This window comes from Grampus griseus, assembly GCF_964374135.1.
Source record: "Grampus griseus genome assembly, chromosome: 15".
Classification (NCBI taxonomy): Eukaryota; Metazoa; Chordata; class Mammalia; order Artiodactyla; family Delphinidae; genus Grampus; species Grampus griseus.
The window spans coordinates 30,881,146-30,900,936 of record NC_139009.1 but is presented as its reverse complement, the minus strand read 5'-3'; the positions used below and the strand labels follow the sequence as shown (position 1 = coordinate 30,900,936).

Sequence of the window (19,791 nt, the reverse complement as noted above, 5' to 3'; positions counted from 1 at the left end):
ATATATATTCATTCAGAAAAAATTTTAGTGAACTCCTACTGTTGTTCCAGGCTGGGTCCTGGAATAAAATGCACGTATTTTATTTTTTAAATAAAAATTAATTTTTAAAACAGTTAAAATGATGAATTAATTCATAGTTCAGCTTTATTATGAGCTAAATAGGATTTTGTATTTTGGCTTTAGAGGACAGATGTGTTCAGCCATCATATAAATTAATTTATAAATTAACATACATTTTCATAGAATTAGAAATGTATGATTAACGTCATGTATTGTTCAAGGCCCTGAAAATAAAACCTACAATACATAGAATCCGTGTACCAGTTTAACTGAACTGAACATCTTTCTTTTCCTTCTCTGTACCCTAAGCCTTCCTGCCTATAGGACTTAGCTCATGCTCTTCCTTTAACCGAGAATATTCTAACCTTTTCCACTTTCCCTATCTCTCTCATAATCTTTAAAATGTGAAATCCTAGATATTCTTACCATCTCTGAGATTCCTCTGTCTGGGTGGAATTGCTTCCCTCCTTTGAATACCCATGGAATTTTATTTTCATCCCTGTTATGGTACTTGGCACTTACTACCTTATATGTTTTTATGTGCATACTCTCTCTCTTCCCAGACTATAAGTTTTTTGAGTGCAGAATTCATATCTAATTCATCTTAATAGCTTCTTTAGTGTGCAGCATTCTGTTATTCACTCACTTCAGAAATATTTTACTGAACACTTCTGCTGGTGCAGAGAATAGAAAGATATAATGGCACAATCCTGCCCTCAAGAAGCTTAAAATCTAATGAAGAGACAGATATTCAAAGTAGCAATTACAAATGACAATGTAGACTGGATTACCATTGGTGCTCAGGATACAAGAGAGGAGCATCTCCAACATCTGTTGGTCCTGGGGTATCAGGAAGTTTCTGCAGAGAAGGAACCATTTGGGCTGAGACTTTGAAAAAGGGAAGAGTTGGCCAGGTGGACAATCTTGGTGGAATGCCCAGATGTGAGAAAGGACAAGGCATATTCAAGCAACTCTTTTGTTCTGTATGTATTTAGCAACCACAAGGACCTCTGAACTACCCTACTTTCCACTCTAGTGGAAAGCGTATTTGGTGTATTTAGTGTGTTTTACTAGTGTATATAGCAGTTCCAGTGTATCCAAAGTGCTTTGGGTCAGCCCTGAGACTTGGATCTACATAGAGGAATGCAAATGTGAACAATGCAGAATAAGCCACTCTTTCTCTGAAATGCTGGGTACTTCCAGATAACAATGATTAATTAAAAACATTCGTCTGCTTTCACTCCCATCTTAAAATCTACTTAAATAACAGCCAAGAGAGTATAAACCCAGTGAATAGTAAACAGAGGTAAACAACCAGACAGCATACATACCAAGCCTATTCGACCATTGTTTATTAGGGTAAATTCACAGTTTGAAGAAATAACTGGTGTGTAGATATGAGATGATCAAGGTAGTGGAAATGTGGGATGAGACCTGTGGGATGGTGAGATAGTCATGAGACTTGAGGACTAAATTGTATCATAAAGAAGAACTAATTTAACACTGAAGTAAGATGGTGAAAGTGTACTGCCTCCCCCGCCAAGTGAAAGCTTCTGGTGTCCTCTACTTGGATAGAGGGAAGAGCATTTGTTAGATCAATGGCTGCATACTGAGTACTGAGACTGTGTTGGATTTGCTCCAGTTAAGAAACTACATGTACTTAAACAACTGCAACTGGTATCATCTGATTAAATTTAAAATAATCTATTCCCATTCTCTAAGATCCTTCTCTGTTCAAAATAGGTACAATAGGAGGGAATTCCCTGGCGGTCCAGTTGTTAGGACTCGGTGCTTTCACTGCCGAGGGCATGGGTTCAGTCCCTGGTTGGGAAACTAAGATCCCGCAAGCCGCACAGCATGGCCGAAAAAAACCCCAAATAGGTACAATAAGTAAGCTAATTGGTAATGTGATAGGAATTACCACCCTACCAACAGGAAGGATTTCCCTTTACTATCATTGCACTATACAAAATGAGCTAATCCTGCCTTCAAGAAGCTTAAAATCTAATGAAGATATTTAAAGGAACAATTATAAATGACTGTCAGGGTGTGAAAACTACCATATGGGTTTATAAAACTACAGCCATCCACTTCTGGCTGGTGACAGCACATCATGTACATCTGTAAATCATGTTTCAATTTCTTTTTTTAAAAAAATTCAGCTTTACTGAGGTGTAATTGACATATAGAAGGCTTAATTTCCTTCTCAATTAACTGATCATAGATAATTACCCATACGACTATGGGTGTGGATTGGTGGAGGATGGCAGTGAATCATGAGCATTAAGAAATGCATTAGTTAGAAGAACACCAGCATCGTGTCCCAGATATGAAGCAGGGAGACTCTTCCTTTGAAATGGCTTCCTGATTTCCTGGGGATGATTGGCGCCCTGGATGGCAGAGGCCAAGAAGGAGTGCTTCACTTCCAGAAGTTACTGTAATAGGCAACAGAGCCAGAGTGGTGATCAGAATGGTTTGGTCTGACCATGGGTTCTCCCACACAAAGGAGATGGGCAGGTCACTAAGGTTCTATTTGTTCTACATAAACTAGTAACTAGAGGCCTGGCTTGAGTCACCATAATAGCCAGTTTGCAGACCCAGGGCCTCATGAATAAAGGGGAGCCAGCAGCTCTCCTTGGGGAATAGCCCTGCAATAACATCGTATGTATGTACTTAACTCTTCCTCGTAGCCTACCCCAGGATGGTCTGTGGCCATTTACCAGTACCAGTCGTGTACTGGGAAAAGAGAGCTACCCAGTCTTTCAGGAATTTCTGGTCAGTGCTCTGCAGTAAAGCCAGTCACCGGCGACTTTGAAAGCCACTGTGGTTCACCAGTTTGTGTGTGGGTGTGGGGGTGGGGGGGGTGATGGGCAGCTTAGTGAGAGTCAGGTGGCAAATGAAATTTTGACTTGAATCCATCTCCTGGCAGTCCTAGAAAGTCCAGGAATCCATCCTTGGGGTTATTTCCCCATTTCCTAACTGGATAGTGGAAATAGGTGCACTAGCAAATGGAACAAGAGCCACTTGGCTCTGATCCAAGGAATGAAGGCTGCTATGGTGGGAGGAGCCTAGTAGAAGCGTCTGGCATGCTGTTTCTTTACCAAAATAGAAAACTGAAAGCAATACTGCAGATTTGGGGACGAATGTAGATTAGTGCTACCATTAGATACTTTGGAGAGACATAGAGGAGCATGTTGCCTGTGACAAATCCTCTCTAACACTCCTGTCTCCTCAAAACTTTGGATTTCTTCCTCCTCATTTTACCAGTGAATTTCTGGCATTGCAACTTCATCTGGCACAAGCAACCATTTAGTCCAGCTTCCAATCAACCAATGCAGCAATCACCAAATGCAGCGATCAACCAGTGCAGCAGTCAAACCAGTGCAGCCGTCAGCTAGACTCACTCCTAGCTGCTCCAGGGAGTTTACTGAAACAGGCTCGCTAACAAGTGAGCCCATACTGTTATAATCCGCCCAAGTCTGAAATCGTGTTTCCTCCTCTCTGGTCCTACACTTATGAAATCCATTTCCACATACATTCTCCAGTATAAATTAGCATAATTGTATAGTTATTTTTGCTGTGTAAATCTTCTCTCCCTCTCTTTGACTTTGTAATAGCCCCCTTGGGATATGCTGGGATCTGACTTTAGTCAAGGTTTGGAGACCTTGACGGGTAGCAGGGAAAGGAGCCTTGAGGAGAATTGGCAGCACCCCCCATGCAACACAGCTGCCTCAAGTGAGATCATTAGGGGGGTCCTCAACAAGGCAAAAGCAGCCTCATCACACAAGCTCGGGGGCTACTTCACATGAGAAGAGACCTTTGGCAGGAAGTTGGGATGCTCTTAGTTCTGTGAATACTCCCAAAGTGCCACATTTCAATTCTCAAAGTATATCTCTCAGTTAATTAACTGAGAAATTAATTAACCTCACATAAATTCAACCTGTGTTGTCATTTAGCACCCTGCAGGACTATTCTCGGCGTCCGATTTTTCAGTCATCTCAGGGTAATTCCAATGGTCAATGGAGTGAGTCTTAAAAATAGAAGAACTAAGGGCAACCATTGAAACTTCTGGTTTCCTAACTGCCTTGAACCAAAATATCAAAGCCCTAAAGCTGTCCTTTTGTTTTTTCTTTAATTTTTCCAGTGAAGTGAGAAACAGCCGGCCCAGCCCGCTTTTCTTTTATTACTTTCCCATATGTTCCCATATTGTTCAATCACATTCAGTCCAGCAAAGCCCTGCCCTGAATAGGCACTTCATTCCAGATGACCACAGGTGATTATGTAAATAATTGGTTCATCACTGGGTGCCCATTTACCAGTGTTCCAGCCACTAATGGTAATTAGATCCCCCTGCCTTCAGACCCAGCTAAGTCAGATAGCCTACATTCCCAAGGCCTTGACTTTGTTTCCCATACCCACTTCTGGTATCATATTCTGAACTAATCAGGATTCAACTACAGAATTCACTCTAGCTAGTTAAAGCAAAAGGGGATTGATTACAGGGTGTTAGTTTATACAGTTTCTGAGAGTGCCAGCGAAGGAAGCTTAGTTGAGGACCTATTAGGTACCCGTTACTGTTCTAGGCCCCGTAGCTACAATAATGGACAAGGTAAAGCCCTTGCAGAGTTACAAGCCTTTGGAGAACAATAAAGCACACTGAGGGATTAGAGAATGCCTGATGAGGGGCGTAGGTGGAACAATAAAAACAAAGCTTTGGAGGTCTGTTCAGGGAATAGCAGAGGCTAACTGGGCCAGAGTGGAGGTCGGTGGGAATGTGATAGGAGATGGAGGTGGGGAGAGTTAATAGAAGTGAAATCATTAAGAGGCTGGTAGGCCACAGTAAAGGTTGGATTTTATTCTAGGATAACAAAGGTTTACAGAGAAGGACTCAATTCATCTTGGGTACTGATAATGAAATCAAGTTTTCCATGTCAAGTTATATAACAAACTAAAACAAAGATAATGAGCTCTGATGTCAGCGCCAGGATTCCCCTGAATGGCTAAGAGAGCAGCCGCTGAGTGACCCAGTCTGAATTCCCTGACCCTGTCACCCTTACTAACCCCTACAGGCTTGAACCAGAATGTCTAGTTTTTGCTTTCAGGCCTTCACTATTCCAGTATTTGTTTGTGCACTCACCAAAGTATACTGTTTAAACACAGAGTATCAGTTGGTTTCTACAGAAGGTTTTATTTCACTCCAAAGTGCCTTGAAAAATGCTGAGTGTGGCTGAATAATGTTGCAATGCTCTACCTTTCTGGAATGAACACTGTGTGAATCTGTATTCTCTCTGATAACTATCTCCTCTTCCTAAGATCAGCGGTATTTGTTTGTAGTTGTTATTTTGTATAAATGTTGTTTTGCCTAAAATGGAATCTGCCTTCTTGGAATCTGAGATCACGGAAGGATTCTGTTTTGAACAGAAGCCATGACTCTTCCTGTGAGGTGCCCTTAAATACCCCTCTTTCGCAACAATAGCTGGGGAGTTTCTTAGGACATTGCTTCATGCCTAATTCGGTGTTACTAACACTAGTAACCAGGGTTCTGCCAGTCTCTGAACCCTTGGCCCTACCTGGTTTCCCAGTTCCAGTACTGGATCCTGGTGCCTAGAGTCCGTGGAACAGCACAAGCGTTCTGTTTCTACATGAATAGGGCCATGTGTTACTCTTGCCAGTTCCTCTCAGGATTTTTTTTTTTTTTTTGGCTGCGATGGGTCTTCATTGCTACGCGCGGTCTTTCTCTAGTTGCGACACGCGGATTTCTCATTGCGGTGCTTCTCTTGTTGCAGAGCACGGGCTCTAGGCGCGTGGGCTCGGTAGTGGTGGCTCGCGGGCTCTAGGGCGCAGGCTCAGTAGTTGTGGCGCACGGGCTTAGTTGCTCCACGGCATGTGGGATCCTCCCGGACCAGGGCTCAAACCCGTGTCCCCTGCATTGGCAGGCGGATTCCTAAGCACTGTGCCACCAGGGAAGCCCTCCTCCCAAGACTGAGATCCACTCCCTTCCCTCCACCTCTACCAGCCTCATCTAAACCACTAGATCTCACCTGGATTATTAAATTAGCCTCCGAATTAACCTCCCTGTATCCACTCTGCCCCAGAAATCCATTCTCTATTTATGTCACTTGCCTTCTTGAGTCCTTTCAAAGACTTCCCTTTGAACTCAGAGTAAAGTGCAAATTCCTGACCCAGATTGCGAAGGCCCTCGGGGGTCTGGCCCCCGCCAGCCTCAGCAACTTCACTCACACTTCAGCCACACTGGCCGCCACACTCCCAGCTCTTTCTCACCTCAGGGCCTCTCCCCATCCTCTTCAGGCTCTTTGTGTCTTTGCACTGGGTGTCAGCCCCATCTACTCACCTCGTCTGACCCCAGACCCTCATATCCTGAACCTGTGTTTTAATACCCAGGCTCTTAAGGGATAGACTTCTCAATAAACTTGTGAGGTATTATTCCAGGAAAAGTGAAAGCACAAATAACTTGCCCAAGGTTAAAAAACTAGGAAGCAGCACGGCTGGGGTTTGAACTCTGTGCACAAATGGCTGTACTATTCCTTCTGCCTCATTAAAAAAATATAAATAATGTAGTCTCAGGCTTGGCTCTTAGGTAAAAGAGGGAGAGGATAAAGTTATACCAGAATTCAGTATAGGAAATAAAAACCACTCTAGACATTTTAAGTGGAAAGGGACTTAATACTGAGAATTAGGTGCTTTCACAATACTGAGAAGAGCTAGAGTCAAAAGGCTGCCACCAGATCACTGATGCCAAGGGCTTGACACCGTCACTGTGATCTGAGATGGGAAAACTGCTCTGAGCAAAATACCTCCATTCAGTGGTTGCTATTTCTTGGTGTTTACCCAGACCTAACATGTCTTGTCACTGGTGCCATACCTGCGTCACACACAGGCCAGCCCACTGTTCTGCAAGACCAGCTCCATCTGCACGATAATGAGTTCAGTTTTTAAAACGTGATCTAAACACATTAAATATCCAAATATGATAAAATATTAGAACTGAGTGATGGGAGTGTTTGGAATATTAGGTAATTTTACATTTTTTAATCAAAAAATCCTCACAGTAGAACATTTAGTGAAAAAAAAATCTTATGTTTTCAGATTTTTGAAAATATGCCAACAACAACCTCATCTCCGCGAAGAGGGCTGAAAAGCAAACAACACACTGAGAAAAATATTTACAGCATCTATGTAGACTCTGATATACATTGAGTCTTCATAAATCAATTTAAAGAAGAGTAACTAGACCAATCGAAAAGCAATAAAGGGCATGAACAGAAAATACACAAAAGGAGAGAAGTTTAATATTCAATAATGTGAAAATTAAAATCATTAGTAATTAATGAAATGAAATTAATGAAAACCAAAGTGAGATATCTTTTTATTTTAACCACAGCTTGGCAAACATAACACTGGCAAAACGGAATGTTGGCAAGACAATGAGGAGATAGGGACTCAAGTGCACAGATGCTTGGTGGGCGTGTAAATATGTACAACCTTGCTTAGTGAGGGTAGTTTGGCCGTATGTAACTGTGAAGGCATCATCCTGGGACAGTGATGTGAGCAATGGAAAGACATCAACAGAAAAGTTAAAGGGAATGTAATTGCTGCAATTTATAGAAATGGTTACACAAAATACACTAAGTACTCCCAGACAGAATACAAGTTGCCCAGATCCCCAATTCCCCAATGGAAAACACTCCCCAATATTTTCCACAGAGTGAGGAATCTTCAGGGGCAAGAAGCTCCCAGCCTCCCATTCTCAAGGGCCCTTTATTCTCCCCAGCCTCCCCTGGCTGTGTACCTGCCTGCTTACCAGGCATAGGAAACTGTTATAAAACAACCCTGGCACATGCTTGAGTGTTTACCACCAATGTGAATTGGATGAATTGAAGGTCAACCTTCAAGAATGTCTTTTTTCCTGCAAAACCAAGTCTCAGGTCTACCTGAAGTTACTTGCAGGATCAAAATGTAACATGTGCCTACCATAGGTCCCAGAAATCCCACTTCTAGAACTTACCTTAAAAAGATAACTGCACAACTTCCATAGATGGGTGAGTAGATATTCACTGAAGCATTGCTTCTAGAAATGAAAATCGTATCAGGCCTAATTGCTCATCAATGGGGACTAACTAAGTAAATTATGATACATCCATATAATGAAATCCTTGGCCACTGAAATATATGTATACATATTAGTATCTGTACCTCAATGCATAGGATGTTTCTGAAAGAGGCAGGGGAAGTTGCAGAGGATGAAATGATTGGCAAGGCAGGTATGAGAGAATTCTTCATGGATATTCTTTTAACTTTAAAAATATTGACCCATATGAATGTATTTAAATATTAAAAGGTAACTGCAGAGAGAGGGAGAGAAACAGAGATTCCTAAAGGGACAGTCACTATAAGTTACAGCAATTATTTTGAGCTAGCAAGATTTGAGTCAACACTTTTTATTTCTTTACTTTTCTATATTGTTTGAATTTTCATGATAAGCATGGATCATTTTTACAGATGTAAAAATTTCAAATTACAAAGCAAAAATTATATAACCAAAAGAAAAAGTAGTAAAGCAATTTTCGTTAAAACATTAAAAAAAAAAATTTCCCAGGGCTTCCCTGGTGGCGCAGTGGTTGAGGGTCCGCCTGCCGATGCAGGGGACGCGGGTTTGTGCCCCGGTCCGGGAGGATCCCACGTGACGCGGGGCGGCTGGGCCCGTGGGCCATGGCCGCTGGGCCTGCGCGTCCGGAGCCTGTGCTCCGCAACGGGAGAGGCCACAGCGGTGAGAGGCCTGCGTACCGCAAAAAAAAAAAAAAAAAAATTTCCCAGACTCCCTTTGCGCTGCATCCTTTGGCCATGACAAGCCCCGCCCATTCCATTTCTATTCCCAGTTCTGCTGCTGAAACCCTATCATAGGAGTTTTCATTTCCTTTTTTGTTTTTTCCCCCAGAGTTGCTGATGGAATGATCAAAAGTGTGTTATGACAAACACTTCAAGCTCTTAACTTCTGGCATAGACATAACGTAAGTAACATTTTCTAACGTATTTGCTGATTTCTTCATGATGACTCTTCTACTTAGCTCAGGGGTCTATTTGAAGAGCTAATGCCAGAGGGAAAATAAGGACCAAAAGAGCCAAACAAAAGAAAGTTACAGAATATGAGGAAAAGTAATGCATGATTCATGGCCCTTTTCCAATTTCTGTAAGAATCGAATTACTCCTTCCTTATAAATTAAAAGTTTGTATAAACTTAATGTTTCTTTTTGCCGCAATATTGATTCCTATAATTATTTTTAAATTGGATTAAAATAAGTTTTCAGGATATCAGAGGTGTAACCCTCCATGGCACTTGATTTTGTTTTGTTTTTAATGTCTCTTAAGTCTTTTATTCTATAGCAGTCCCCCTTCCCCTACCTTTTTTTTCCCCATCATTAATTTTTTACAGCCATGGGTATCAAACTTAAGCATGCATCAAAATCACCAGGAGGTCTTGTTAAGACACATTTTGCTGGGCCCATTCCCAGAGTTTCTGATTCAGTAGGTCTGGGATAGGACCTGAGAATTGACATTTCTAACAGTTTCCCAGTTGATACTGAAGCTGCTGGTCCTAGAGCCACACTTTGACTACTCCTGTGTTATAGAAATCATTTTGGCCGATTGCTTCCTATGTGTTACTTAACTTATTCTTTCACCTGTATTTGCTATAAATTGGTGTTTATATCCAGAGGTTTGATCATACTCAGGTTCAGTTTTTTAGACAGGAATGCTTCACATATAGTGCTGTACACTTATTGCATCAGCATCATGAGGCATATATTATGTCTGGTTGTCTTTCCCACTTTTGATTGTCTTAAAATAGATTAGTGGGTTCAGGAGGTGTTCATTTGATCCCCTCCATTATCACTTTCCCTGTCAATCTTTTTTTTTTTTTTTTTTTTCCAGTACACGGGCCTCTCACAGTTGTGGCCTCTCCCGTTGCGGAGCACAGGCTCCGGACGCGCAGGCTCAGCGGCCATGGCTCATGGGCCTAGCATGCGGGATCTTCCCGGACCGGGACACGAACCCGTGTCCCCTGCATCGGCAGGCGGACTCTCAACCACTGCGCCACCAGGGAAGCCCCCCGTCAATCTTTTATTTCGTTTTAGCATTCATAGGTAATTATTACCTCTCTCCAGGATTTCATTAGGGTTAAAAGGTGGTGATTTTCTAATTCTATTATTCCTTCTGCATTTGTTAATTGGAATTCTATGGAGAAGAATTTACCATCATGGACTCTGGCTACTGTAAAGTACAGTAAGATAAATATGTGATTATTCCCTTTGTTTGTCAGTACTCAAGAGTGATGAGCCAGTGTGTTAGCAGCCTCCAAGAGTGAATAATAAAGGGTTTTGGGGAGGTGTAGGGTATCGTCATAAACGAATGGATTTTATGTATTTGATGTGTTTCATTCCTCTGCAATAATTGTTCTCTCTGATGTTCAAATCTTAGGCCAGTGGGAGCTTCTTTAAGTAGGCTCTTGGGTGCTTTTGCTATAATGATAGTTTTTAAAAAATAACTCTAGACCTTTTGCGTTGGTGCCTACACGGAGACAGTGTTGAGGCAAGGATACAGACTACCATATGGTCAATTTTGATGCCAGCAGAATATCTATCATAGTAGTCTAGGATTGCTGAAAAAGAGTACAGGATCATGGAACTAAATTTCAATTATTAGGGAAAGCTTCCTTTAGCTTTAAGAAAGTCAGTGAAGTTTTGTTTGTTTGTTTTGTTAGGATAAGTCAGAAGCTTTTATTTTCTATTGATAGAGTATAGAGGGATATTGTCCACAAGATACATAAACCTGTTTTTCATGATGCAAATTGTACTTTCAAATAATTACTAAAGATAATGCTGAATTGAATCCACATCTCTGTTGCTTTTCACCATGCTCTGAGAGGTATTCAAGTTCACCTAAGTTTGTTGCTAGAGTTTTATGGGTAATTAAAATGATTTTTTAAAAATTCGTTTTACCGTGTTGTACATTATCCCTATATAATCAGACATTTTCCTGTGTACTGATTATAAGCTTGAATACAGTGTCTGTGGCTGATTTATCTTTGTATCGCTTTAGCCTAGCATGGATCTTTTTATATAAAAGGTGCTCAGGAAACATTTATTGAATAACTGGATGAAGGAATGAATGAATGAGTGGGTCAATCAATCAACTTACCTACCTGATTACTACTTACTATTTCCAGTGGACCCAAACATTATTGTAGCTCAATGCAACTGCCACCATTTCTTTCTCTGCTTGGAACAACACGTTCTGTACCTTAAACTTTGAAATATTGAAAACCTCCAGTTTATAATCTATGGCCTTTATTAAAAATGGATAATTTTTCAGACAAAATTTCTTCCTCCAACGTGGAAATTACTTCTGAACTCTGGTTATCCCATTTTCTTATGCTGTGGTAAGCTTTTATGTATCTTTTTTTTTTTTTAACAAACCTATTGTCTAAAATGCACACAGAGGAAAAAAAATCTAAATCATATGTAAGTTGTTACAATACTACATCGAAAACCTTTATACTCTCCTTATTTTAAAGGAGCCCTCATGATACTCTCAAAGAATAGAAAAGGCAGTCTGACCCAAGTGGTGTTGCTGAAGATTCCCAGCTTTCAACCTGTGGTGACCATGACTACCTTTTCATCTCCAGAGTGGTGATCCTACCAAGAAAGGAAGGTTACGGTAGTAAGGGATTAAGGCCTTGCTACTCAAAGTGTGATTTGTAGAGATCACCTGAGAGCTCATTAGAAATGCAGGTTCTCAGGCCCGTTCAGCTCTGACTCAGAATCTGCATTTTAACAAGATCGCCAGGTGATTCATGTGCACATTATATTTTGAGAAGCACTGGACTTATGAAAATACCTACTCATTTTGTTTTTTTTACCCTATAATATGGCTAGATTGAGGTAACTAAAGTGACCATTTAGCATCATTGTCAACTCATGAATTTTTATATATTTGACGTATCGATTAGAGAAAAACAACTTCATGTCTGGGAATTCCCTGGAGGTCCAGTGGTTAGAACTCTGTGCTTTCACTGCCGTGGGCCGGGGTTTGATCCTTGGTTAGGGAACTAAGATCCTGCAAGCCACAAGGCACAGCCAAAAAAAAAAAGGAACTTCATGTCAAAATGACAAAATTACAGTGACTTCCAAAATACGAGTATGTCTGGCTGTAACATCCATCATCATCTTGTTGATATCAATGACTTAGTTGTCAGGGAGGAGGTTCCTTTCCTCTCTCATTATGAGTATCCATCCGTAAGGCTCAAAGAACAACCTTCTCAGATGTCCATTCAGGCTATATAAAGAAGCAGCTTCTAGTAGGGAAGCTTCCGGAAATGATTCCTAAAATTAAGGGTCAGGTTTAAAATACCATGAATACCTCTTCTTGCTGGCTTTTGAGATTGTAAAAATGAGATTGCGCATCAGCTGCAATAACCCAGTTTAAGCAATGTTTGCTAAAAGCTGTGTATGATACCCAAGTTTATCAAAGTGTTTTGGTTACACTGACTTGCAAGTTATTGCTCTTAGGTGGAAAATAAGCTGATTGCGAGAGGCATTACAGAGTTTGCACTGAGTGCAGCTTTGCAGTGGAGAAAGTGAATGCTGTATGTCTAAGCATCTTCTGTTCTCCACACTCTGCTTCTTACTGTTCCAGTGATTTTTACTCTCTTTTTCTTTCTTCTATTATATAATACTCCATCTATCCTTTTTTTTGTGGTACGCGGGCCTCTCACTGTTGTGGCCTCTCCCGTTGCGGAGCACAGGCTCCGGACGCGCAGGCTCAGCGGCCATGGCTCACGGGCCCAGCCGCTCTGCAGCATGTGGGATCTTCCCAGACAAGGGCACGAACCCGCTGTAGCTTCTTATTTGTAACTTCTGTTACCTGCATTACACTAAAAATTTTTTCAGTATTCTTCAATACTTCATTGCCTTTGTATGTTTTGGTTGGAAAATAAGTAGCTGTAAATTTCACATGGATTTGCATATTTAAATAGGCCAATAGACAGGTATCAATGTAAGTCCATTTACTTAGTAATGACACATATAGTACAGAAATTTTAGAATCCGATGCAAACTCACCTGAGGGATATAACCTATTCTTATTAAATCACTAATTATTATAGGTGAATATGATGCAAAGTGTTAATCCAGTTTTCATAAATGTGTTGCTTTAAAAGGTAGGATGAAAACTATGCTGGCCTATATTACAACAATGTATTTTTAAAAATTAATATCTAGGGCCTTAGGACTTTTAAGAGGCCTTAAAAAGTTTCTTCTAACTGCTGGTTGTACAAATTATGAGACAGTTGACAGTAATTGAGACAATACAAACAAGCTTCTAGTACCAGTGCCGTTTTTGTGACCCAAAATGAATTTAGGGTTCAACATTTTCTCTTTTTAGATAGCTATTATAGAAGAAAAAAAATTATTTCAAAATTGTCAATTTGACAGGAATACTTCAAGAGACTGACAGCACAACAGAGAAGTGAGGCAGAAAGAGCTGATTGTTGTGGTACTTAATCCGGAGACCGTCGGTAGCCACCTGCAATCACAGGATTGTTGCAAGGATGAACTAATTCATGTAGAAGTGCTCTGAAAAGTTCAGAGCTCTGCATGAGGGCTGAGTTGTACAAGAAGAGCAACACCATTTTTATCTGCGTGCTTGTTTGGAGGGAGGATAACCTGGAAAGCTGAAGTTCTGAAGAATAGGGCCTGAGTTGTTTTCTCCTGGGGCATCCACAGCATGGAATAGCCATTTCTGGACTAATAGTGAGTGGGGCTCACTCAGCCCACCTTCACCCACACCCCCAGCTTAGCCCTCTCATATCCAGGAAGGAGCACCTGCTTCACTCAGGGTCCTGGGGTGTTGCAGCAAGCTGTAAGCTCTCCACACATAGAGGACTCGGAGGGGAGAATGCCTCCCGCTGGTGACCCGCTCTCCCAGGGGCAACTCCAACAGCATCCTGTGGTCACGTTTCAAGAAAGCTGTTAATGGTTGCAGATTAGTTGGGAATACTCATCCCCTGAGGCCGAATATTTGGTATCTCTTGTTAATAGGTGACCGTTACATCCCAGCTTGCCCAGGACAGTTGTGGGCTGTTGTCCTCGCGTAGTAATTAATAGAGCTCCCTTTCACACATCCTTAATAGAGCTGGATGATAAATAAGATGGTCACTCTAATGAATTTTGTTTTTGCTGTCATTCAAACGTTTTTCCAGTTTCTCCAATCTGCAATGTTTGTGCAACCTGCATTGTGATTCTTGGGGGGCAGCCGTTCTTATTAGGAGCACTCTGAGTGTTACCTCGTTCAGGGTTACCTCATACTTGATTTACAAGGTTGTGTTAATTACTGCTGTACAACAGAGTGACTCCGTTATACATATATATATATTCTTTTTTTATATCCTTTTCCATTATGGTTTATCATAGGATATTAAATATAGTTCTCTGTGCTATACAGTAGGACCTTGTTGTCTCATTCAGGGTTTTACCTCTTACTGTTTAAATAGGGCTCAGTAAAAAGTGGAAAAAATAATTATATGATACTGCCTTCTCAAAAATATTTTTTTCAGTTTTCCTATCCAATAATTATTTTAATTTCTTTCCTAATATAGCAACTTTTTTTTCTTTTGGTATAAGATTTACAAATGAAAAAAATGGCAATTTAAGTTTTTAGAAAAATGAAGGAAAACCGTATTTGTGTTTATCTCACAGGCTTTGTTTATCATATAAACTAATAGTTAAGTATTCATTATGCTTCGTTGTCTTGATGACTCGGGGAAATAATTAAATATTTTCTTACAGTGTATTCACAGAGATGTAAAACCTGAAAATATTCTAATAACTAAGCAAGGAATAATCAAGATTTGTGACTTTGGGTTTGCACGAATGCTGAGTAAGTAGCAATTTTTTGCTAACTTATCCAATTCAGATGATTATGAAATGATACAGTTAAAATTCTTACTTTAGATACTGAATGTATGCTGATTGTTATATTGTTATTATTCAAAAAGGGAAATTTCACTGTAACCTTTTAGTCAGTACATCAGTTCACACTTCACCTCCATCCAATCAACTACAATTTATTGGATGTCACATTTATGTACTTTGTCCCATAGGAAAGGAAAAGAACTACAAGATGCATTTCTGGTCTTCATGCACTTATAATCTGAAGTAAAAGAAACAAAAGAATAATACAAGATGACAGGCAATAAAGTACTAAAGCGAAAGGGCAGATGGTTCCCTGGAGGGAGATGTTAACGTGGTCTAGAGTGGTTGGGAAAAACTTTGTGGAGCTGATGAGACTAGGAGAGTAAACAGAAAATGACAGAGAGGATTCAGAGACAGTGCTGAGAAAAAAGAAGTCATCCCAGAGAGGGAGGAACCAAGGGAAAGGGGGACAAATAATGACGTCTCCTTGAATCTAGAGCTGTGCAGCAGGCAAAAAACATGCATTAACAACAGGTACACTGCACGGGGGGCATACACACAATCAATATCCTGATAGGACCCAAACACAGGTGACTTGACAATGCATTGGGAGGCTGGTTTATACTTGAAGTTACACTGTAGAAATTCTCCCTACCCCCTCGCCCCGGTCCTCTCTTTTTAGGATTATATAGATGTTAACTAGCTAAGGTACCTTTGGAAGTTGAATGTTTTTTAATTGAAGTATATAGTTTTTACAATATTATGTTAGTTTCAGGTGTACAGTATAGGGATCCAGTATTTTTGCAGATTATACTCCATTATAGGTTATTACAAGACAACGGGTGTAATTCCCTGTACTGTACAGTATATTGCTTATCTATTTTATACATAGTATGGGGAAGGTGAATTTACTATCTGAGTACTGTTTACTCGATTAGTGCCTCACTGCATGAACTGTTAGGAGTATCGTGGCTTCTGAGAATTACTAAAGCTGATCTGAATGCCTGACTGCTCTTGGGAGTAGCTCCTCTCTTGGGAGAATGTGACCCACCTGATCTGACTGATGCATTTGCAGTTCCAGGAGATGCCTACACTGATTATGTCGCTACAAGATGGTACCGAGCTCCTGAACTTCTTTTTTTTTTTTTTTTTTTAACGTCTTTATTGGGGTATAATTGCTTTACAATGGTGTGTTAGTTTCTGCTCTATAACAAAGTGAATCAGTTATACATATACATATGTTCCCATATCTCTTCCCTCTTGCATCTCCCTCCCTCTCACCCTCCCTATCCCACCCCTCCAGGCGGTCACAAAGCACCGAGCTGATCTCCCTGTGCTATGCGGCTGCTTCCCACTAGCTATCTACCTTACGTGTGTTAGCGTATATATGTCCATGCCTCTCTCTCGCTTTGTCACAGCTCACCCTTCCCCCTCCCCATATCCTCAAGTCCGTTCTCCAGTAGGTCTGTGTCTTTATTCCTGTCTTACCTCTAGGTTCTTCATGACATTTTTTTTCTTAAATTCCATATATATGTGTTAGCATACGGTATTTGTCTTTCTCTTTCTGACTTACTTCACTCTGTATGACAGACTCTAGGTCTATCCACCTCATTACAAATAGCTCAATTTCGTTTCTTTTTATGGCTGAGTAATATTCCATTGTATATATGTGCCACATCTTCTTTATCCATTCATCCGATGATGGGCACTTAGCTTGTTTAAATCTCCAGGCTATTGTAAATTGAGTGGCAATGAACATTTTGGTACATGACTCTTTTTGAATTTTGGTTTTCTCAGGGTATATGTCCAGTAGTGGGATTGCTGGGTCATATGGTAGTTCTGTTTGTAGTTTTTTAAGGAACCTCCATACTCTTCTCCATAGTGGCTGAACCAATTCACATTCCCACCAGCAGTGCAAGAGTGTTCCCTTTTCTCTACACCCTCTCCAACATTTATTGTTTCTAGATTTTTTGATGATGGCCATTCTGACTGGTGTGAGATGATATCTCGTTGTAGTTTTGATTTGCATTTCTCTGATGATTAATGATGTTGAGCATTCTTTCATGTGTTTGTTGGCAGTCTGTATATCTTCTTTGGAGAAATGTCTATTTAGGTCTTTTGCCCATTTTTGGATTGGGTTGTTTGTTTTTTTGTTATTGAGCTGCTTGTAAATTTTGGAAATTAATCCTTTGTCAGTTGCTTCATTTGCAAATATTTTCTCCCAGTCTGAGGGTTGTCTTTTGGTCTTGTTTATGGTTTCCTTTGCTGTGCAAAAGCTTTGAAGTTTCATTAGGTCCCATTTGTTTATTTTTGTTTTTATTTCCATTTCTCTAGGAGGTGGGTCAAAAAGGATCTTGCTGTGATTTCTGTCATAGAGTGTTCTGCCTATGTTTTCCTCTAAGAGTTTGATAGTTTCTGGCCTTACATTTAGGTCTTTAATCCATTTTGAGCTTATTTTTGTGTATGGTGTTAGGGAGTGATCTAATCTCATACTTTTACATGTACCTGTCCAGTTTTCCCAGCACCACTTATTGAAGAGGCTGTCCTTTCTCCACTGTACATTCCTGCCTCTCCTGAACTTCTTGTGGTAGATACCCACTATGGTTCTTCAGTCGACATATGGGCTACCGGTTGCGTTTTTGCAGAGCTCCTGACAGGCCAGCCACTGTGGCCTAGAAAATCAGATGTGGACCAACTGTATCTGATAATCAGAACACTGGGTATAAGTGGCATTTTATGGCTTACAGAGTTGCTAAAGTGTTATAGTAGTGGTATGTCACTGTAATGAACAATAAGACCTTTCTTTCTTCTCCAAAGTGCTACTCAGGATGGCTGGTCTGGGTTGTAGCCAAAGCCCAACCCTTTTCTCAATGTGTGGAGCCATAACTTGTGTCAGTGAGGAGTTTTCAGATGCCTTTCCAAGTCAAGTCAATTAGCCGTGGAATAAACTATACATTTACTTACCTTATCAGCCTAAGATAGGGCTAAGGGTATGAGTCAGCTGCATAGAGCTTACTCTAAAGATATTTACTCAAATGCACTTTCTATCCTCTGTAAAAGAGGAATTTTCCCCTTTCCTCTAGCACAGGGGTCAGCAAACTTTTTCTATAAAGGGCCAAATGGTAAATATTTTAGGTTTTGCAGGCTATACAGCCTCTGTTGCCACTCCTCAAATCTGCTTCTTTATACTTAAGAATTTACAAATTACTTTCACACACACCATCTCTTTCAGTCTTAAGAAAAGCCCATTAAGGACATTATAACATTTTTCATTGTGCCTGGTTTTACCAATGAGGAAACTGAGGCTCTGGGAGCTTCCATGAGTGGCCTAAAGCCCTACAACTAGTTAAGTGCAGAATAAGAATGGACTCAAATGCTCTCTTTCATGAGCTTTCATCACGATGCAGCGTCCTCAGCACTTGTCTACTTCCACCTGGTTGGAAGAGAACATAACCCAAAAGATCAGCTGCAGCTTTACGCCAGCAGCATGGATGGAAACAAAGTGATGGGTGTTTATTAATCCCTTCCCATGGGCTCTCCTGGCAGCATGGCTGCTGGGCAAGGGAACTACTGCTGTCTGGTCTGATGCAATTCCCTGTGTGGTCCCAACACATTCTGCTGGAGAATTCCGCAGCATGAAAAGTGTGGGGTAGAGTATCACTACAGGCCACACCTTAAGCTTCTGCTGTTTAATTGATTTCCTGCAAGGTTGTGGAAATTTACATTAGGCAGATGTTAGACAGACGAGTCTGAATCCTGGGTCTGTCACCTAATGGCCGTGTGACTTTAGACAGCTGATCAAACCTCTGAGCCTCATTCTCTGACTGGGACAGTATAAATGAAAAATAGCGACAATTGTGAGATGGTTATGAGATTAAATGGGAGCATATGTGTAAAGCCCTCCAGACCACTTGCTTACCTCCTCTTCTGGTGGCGGCTGAATGGCAGACCAAACCATGTGTGGCAAAGAGAGTTCCTTGGGAGCATTGACCTTACCTGAGAAGGTATGTTTTTGCAATGACCCATTCCTCCCAAATCTGGAGGGAATGATCAGGCTCAGTATTTCTTTCACATCTGGACCTCAGAAGTTAACCATTTAAGCATTATGTTACTTTTAGTAAATTTTTCATGAGTTATGTGGTTTGTATTTAACAGGAAAACTAATCCCAAGACATCAATCTATCTTTAAAAGTAACCAGTTTTTCCATGGCATCAGTATTCCTGAACCAGAAGATATGGTAAATTGCTCGATTCTGGTGTTTTGTTATTTGTGTTGCTACTTTCTTTAAAGGGGTACTTGTTTCTTCTTTAATGTTTGTGCTTTGGGCTCCTGTTTTCCTTACGACACACTGACACAGGTCAAAAAAACTATGTAAAAACTACATAAAATGAACCAGGAGAATGCTTTAAAAGTTTACTTGCCCTATGTATTCAAAGATTAGTTCAATTTTAAATTTGGAAGTGAAAGTATGCTTAGTTCCTTCATAAATACCGTGATCCTTTTATTTTTTTATTTTTTATTATTATTTTTTTTGCGGTATGTGGGCCTCTCACTGTTGTGGCCTCTCCCGTTGCGGAGCACAGGCTCTGGACACACAGGCTCAGCGGCCATGGCTCACGGGCCCAGCCGTTCTGCGGCATGTGGGATCTTCCCGGACCAGGGCACGAACCCGTGTTCCCTGCATCGGCAGGCGGACTCTCAACCACTGCGCCACCCGGGAAGCCCCCGTGATCCTTTTAATCA

General features: G+C 40.8%; 1 protein-coding gene across 1 annotated transcript in view; it reads left to right on the top strand.

The window, feature by feature from the left end:
* CDKL4 (cyclin dependent kinase like 4) overlaps positions 1 to 19,791 on the top strand; it is a gene marked incomplete at both ends in the record, with an annotated part of 30,912 nt that overhangs the window by 5,176 nt on the left and 5,945 nt on the right. Inside the window, 6 exon segments of the mRNA XM_082672279.1 lie at positions 9,017 to 9,047; positions 9,051 to 9,089; positions 14,922 to 15,012; positions 16,123 to 16,218; positions 17,639 to 17,767; positions 19,203 to 19,285. Coding sequence (XP_082528405.1) covers positions 9,017 to 9,047; positions 9,051 to 9,089; positions 14,922 to 15,012; positions 16,123 to 16,218; positions 17,639 to 17,767; positions 19,203 to 19,285 — 469 coding nt within the window.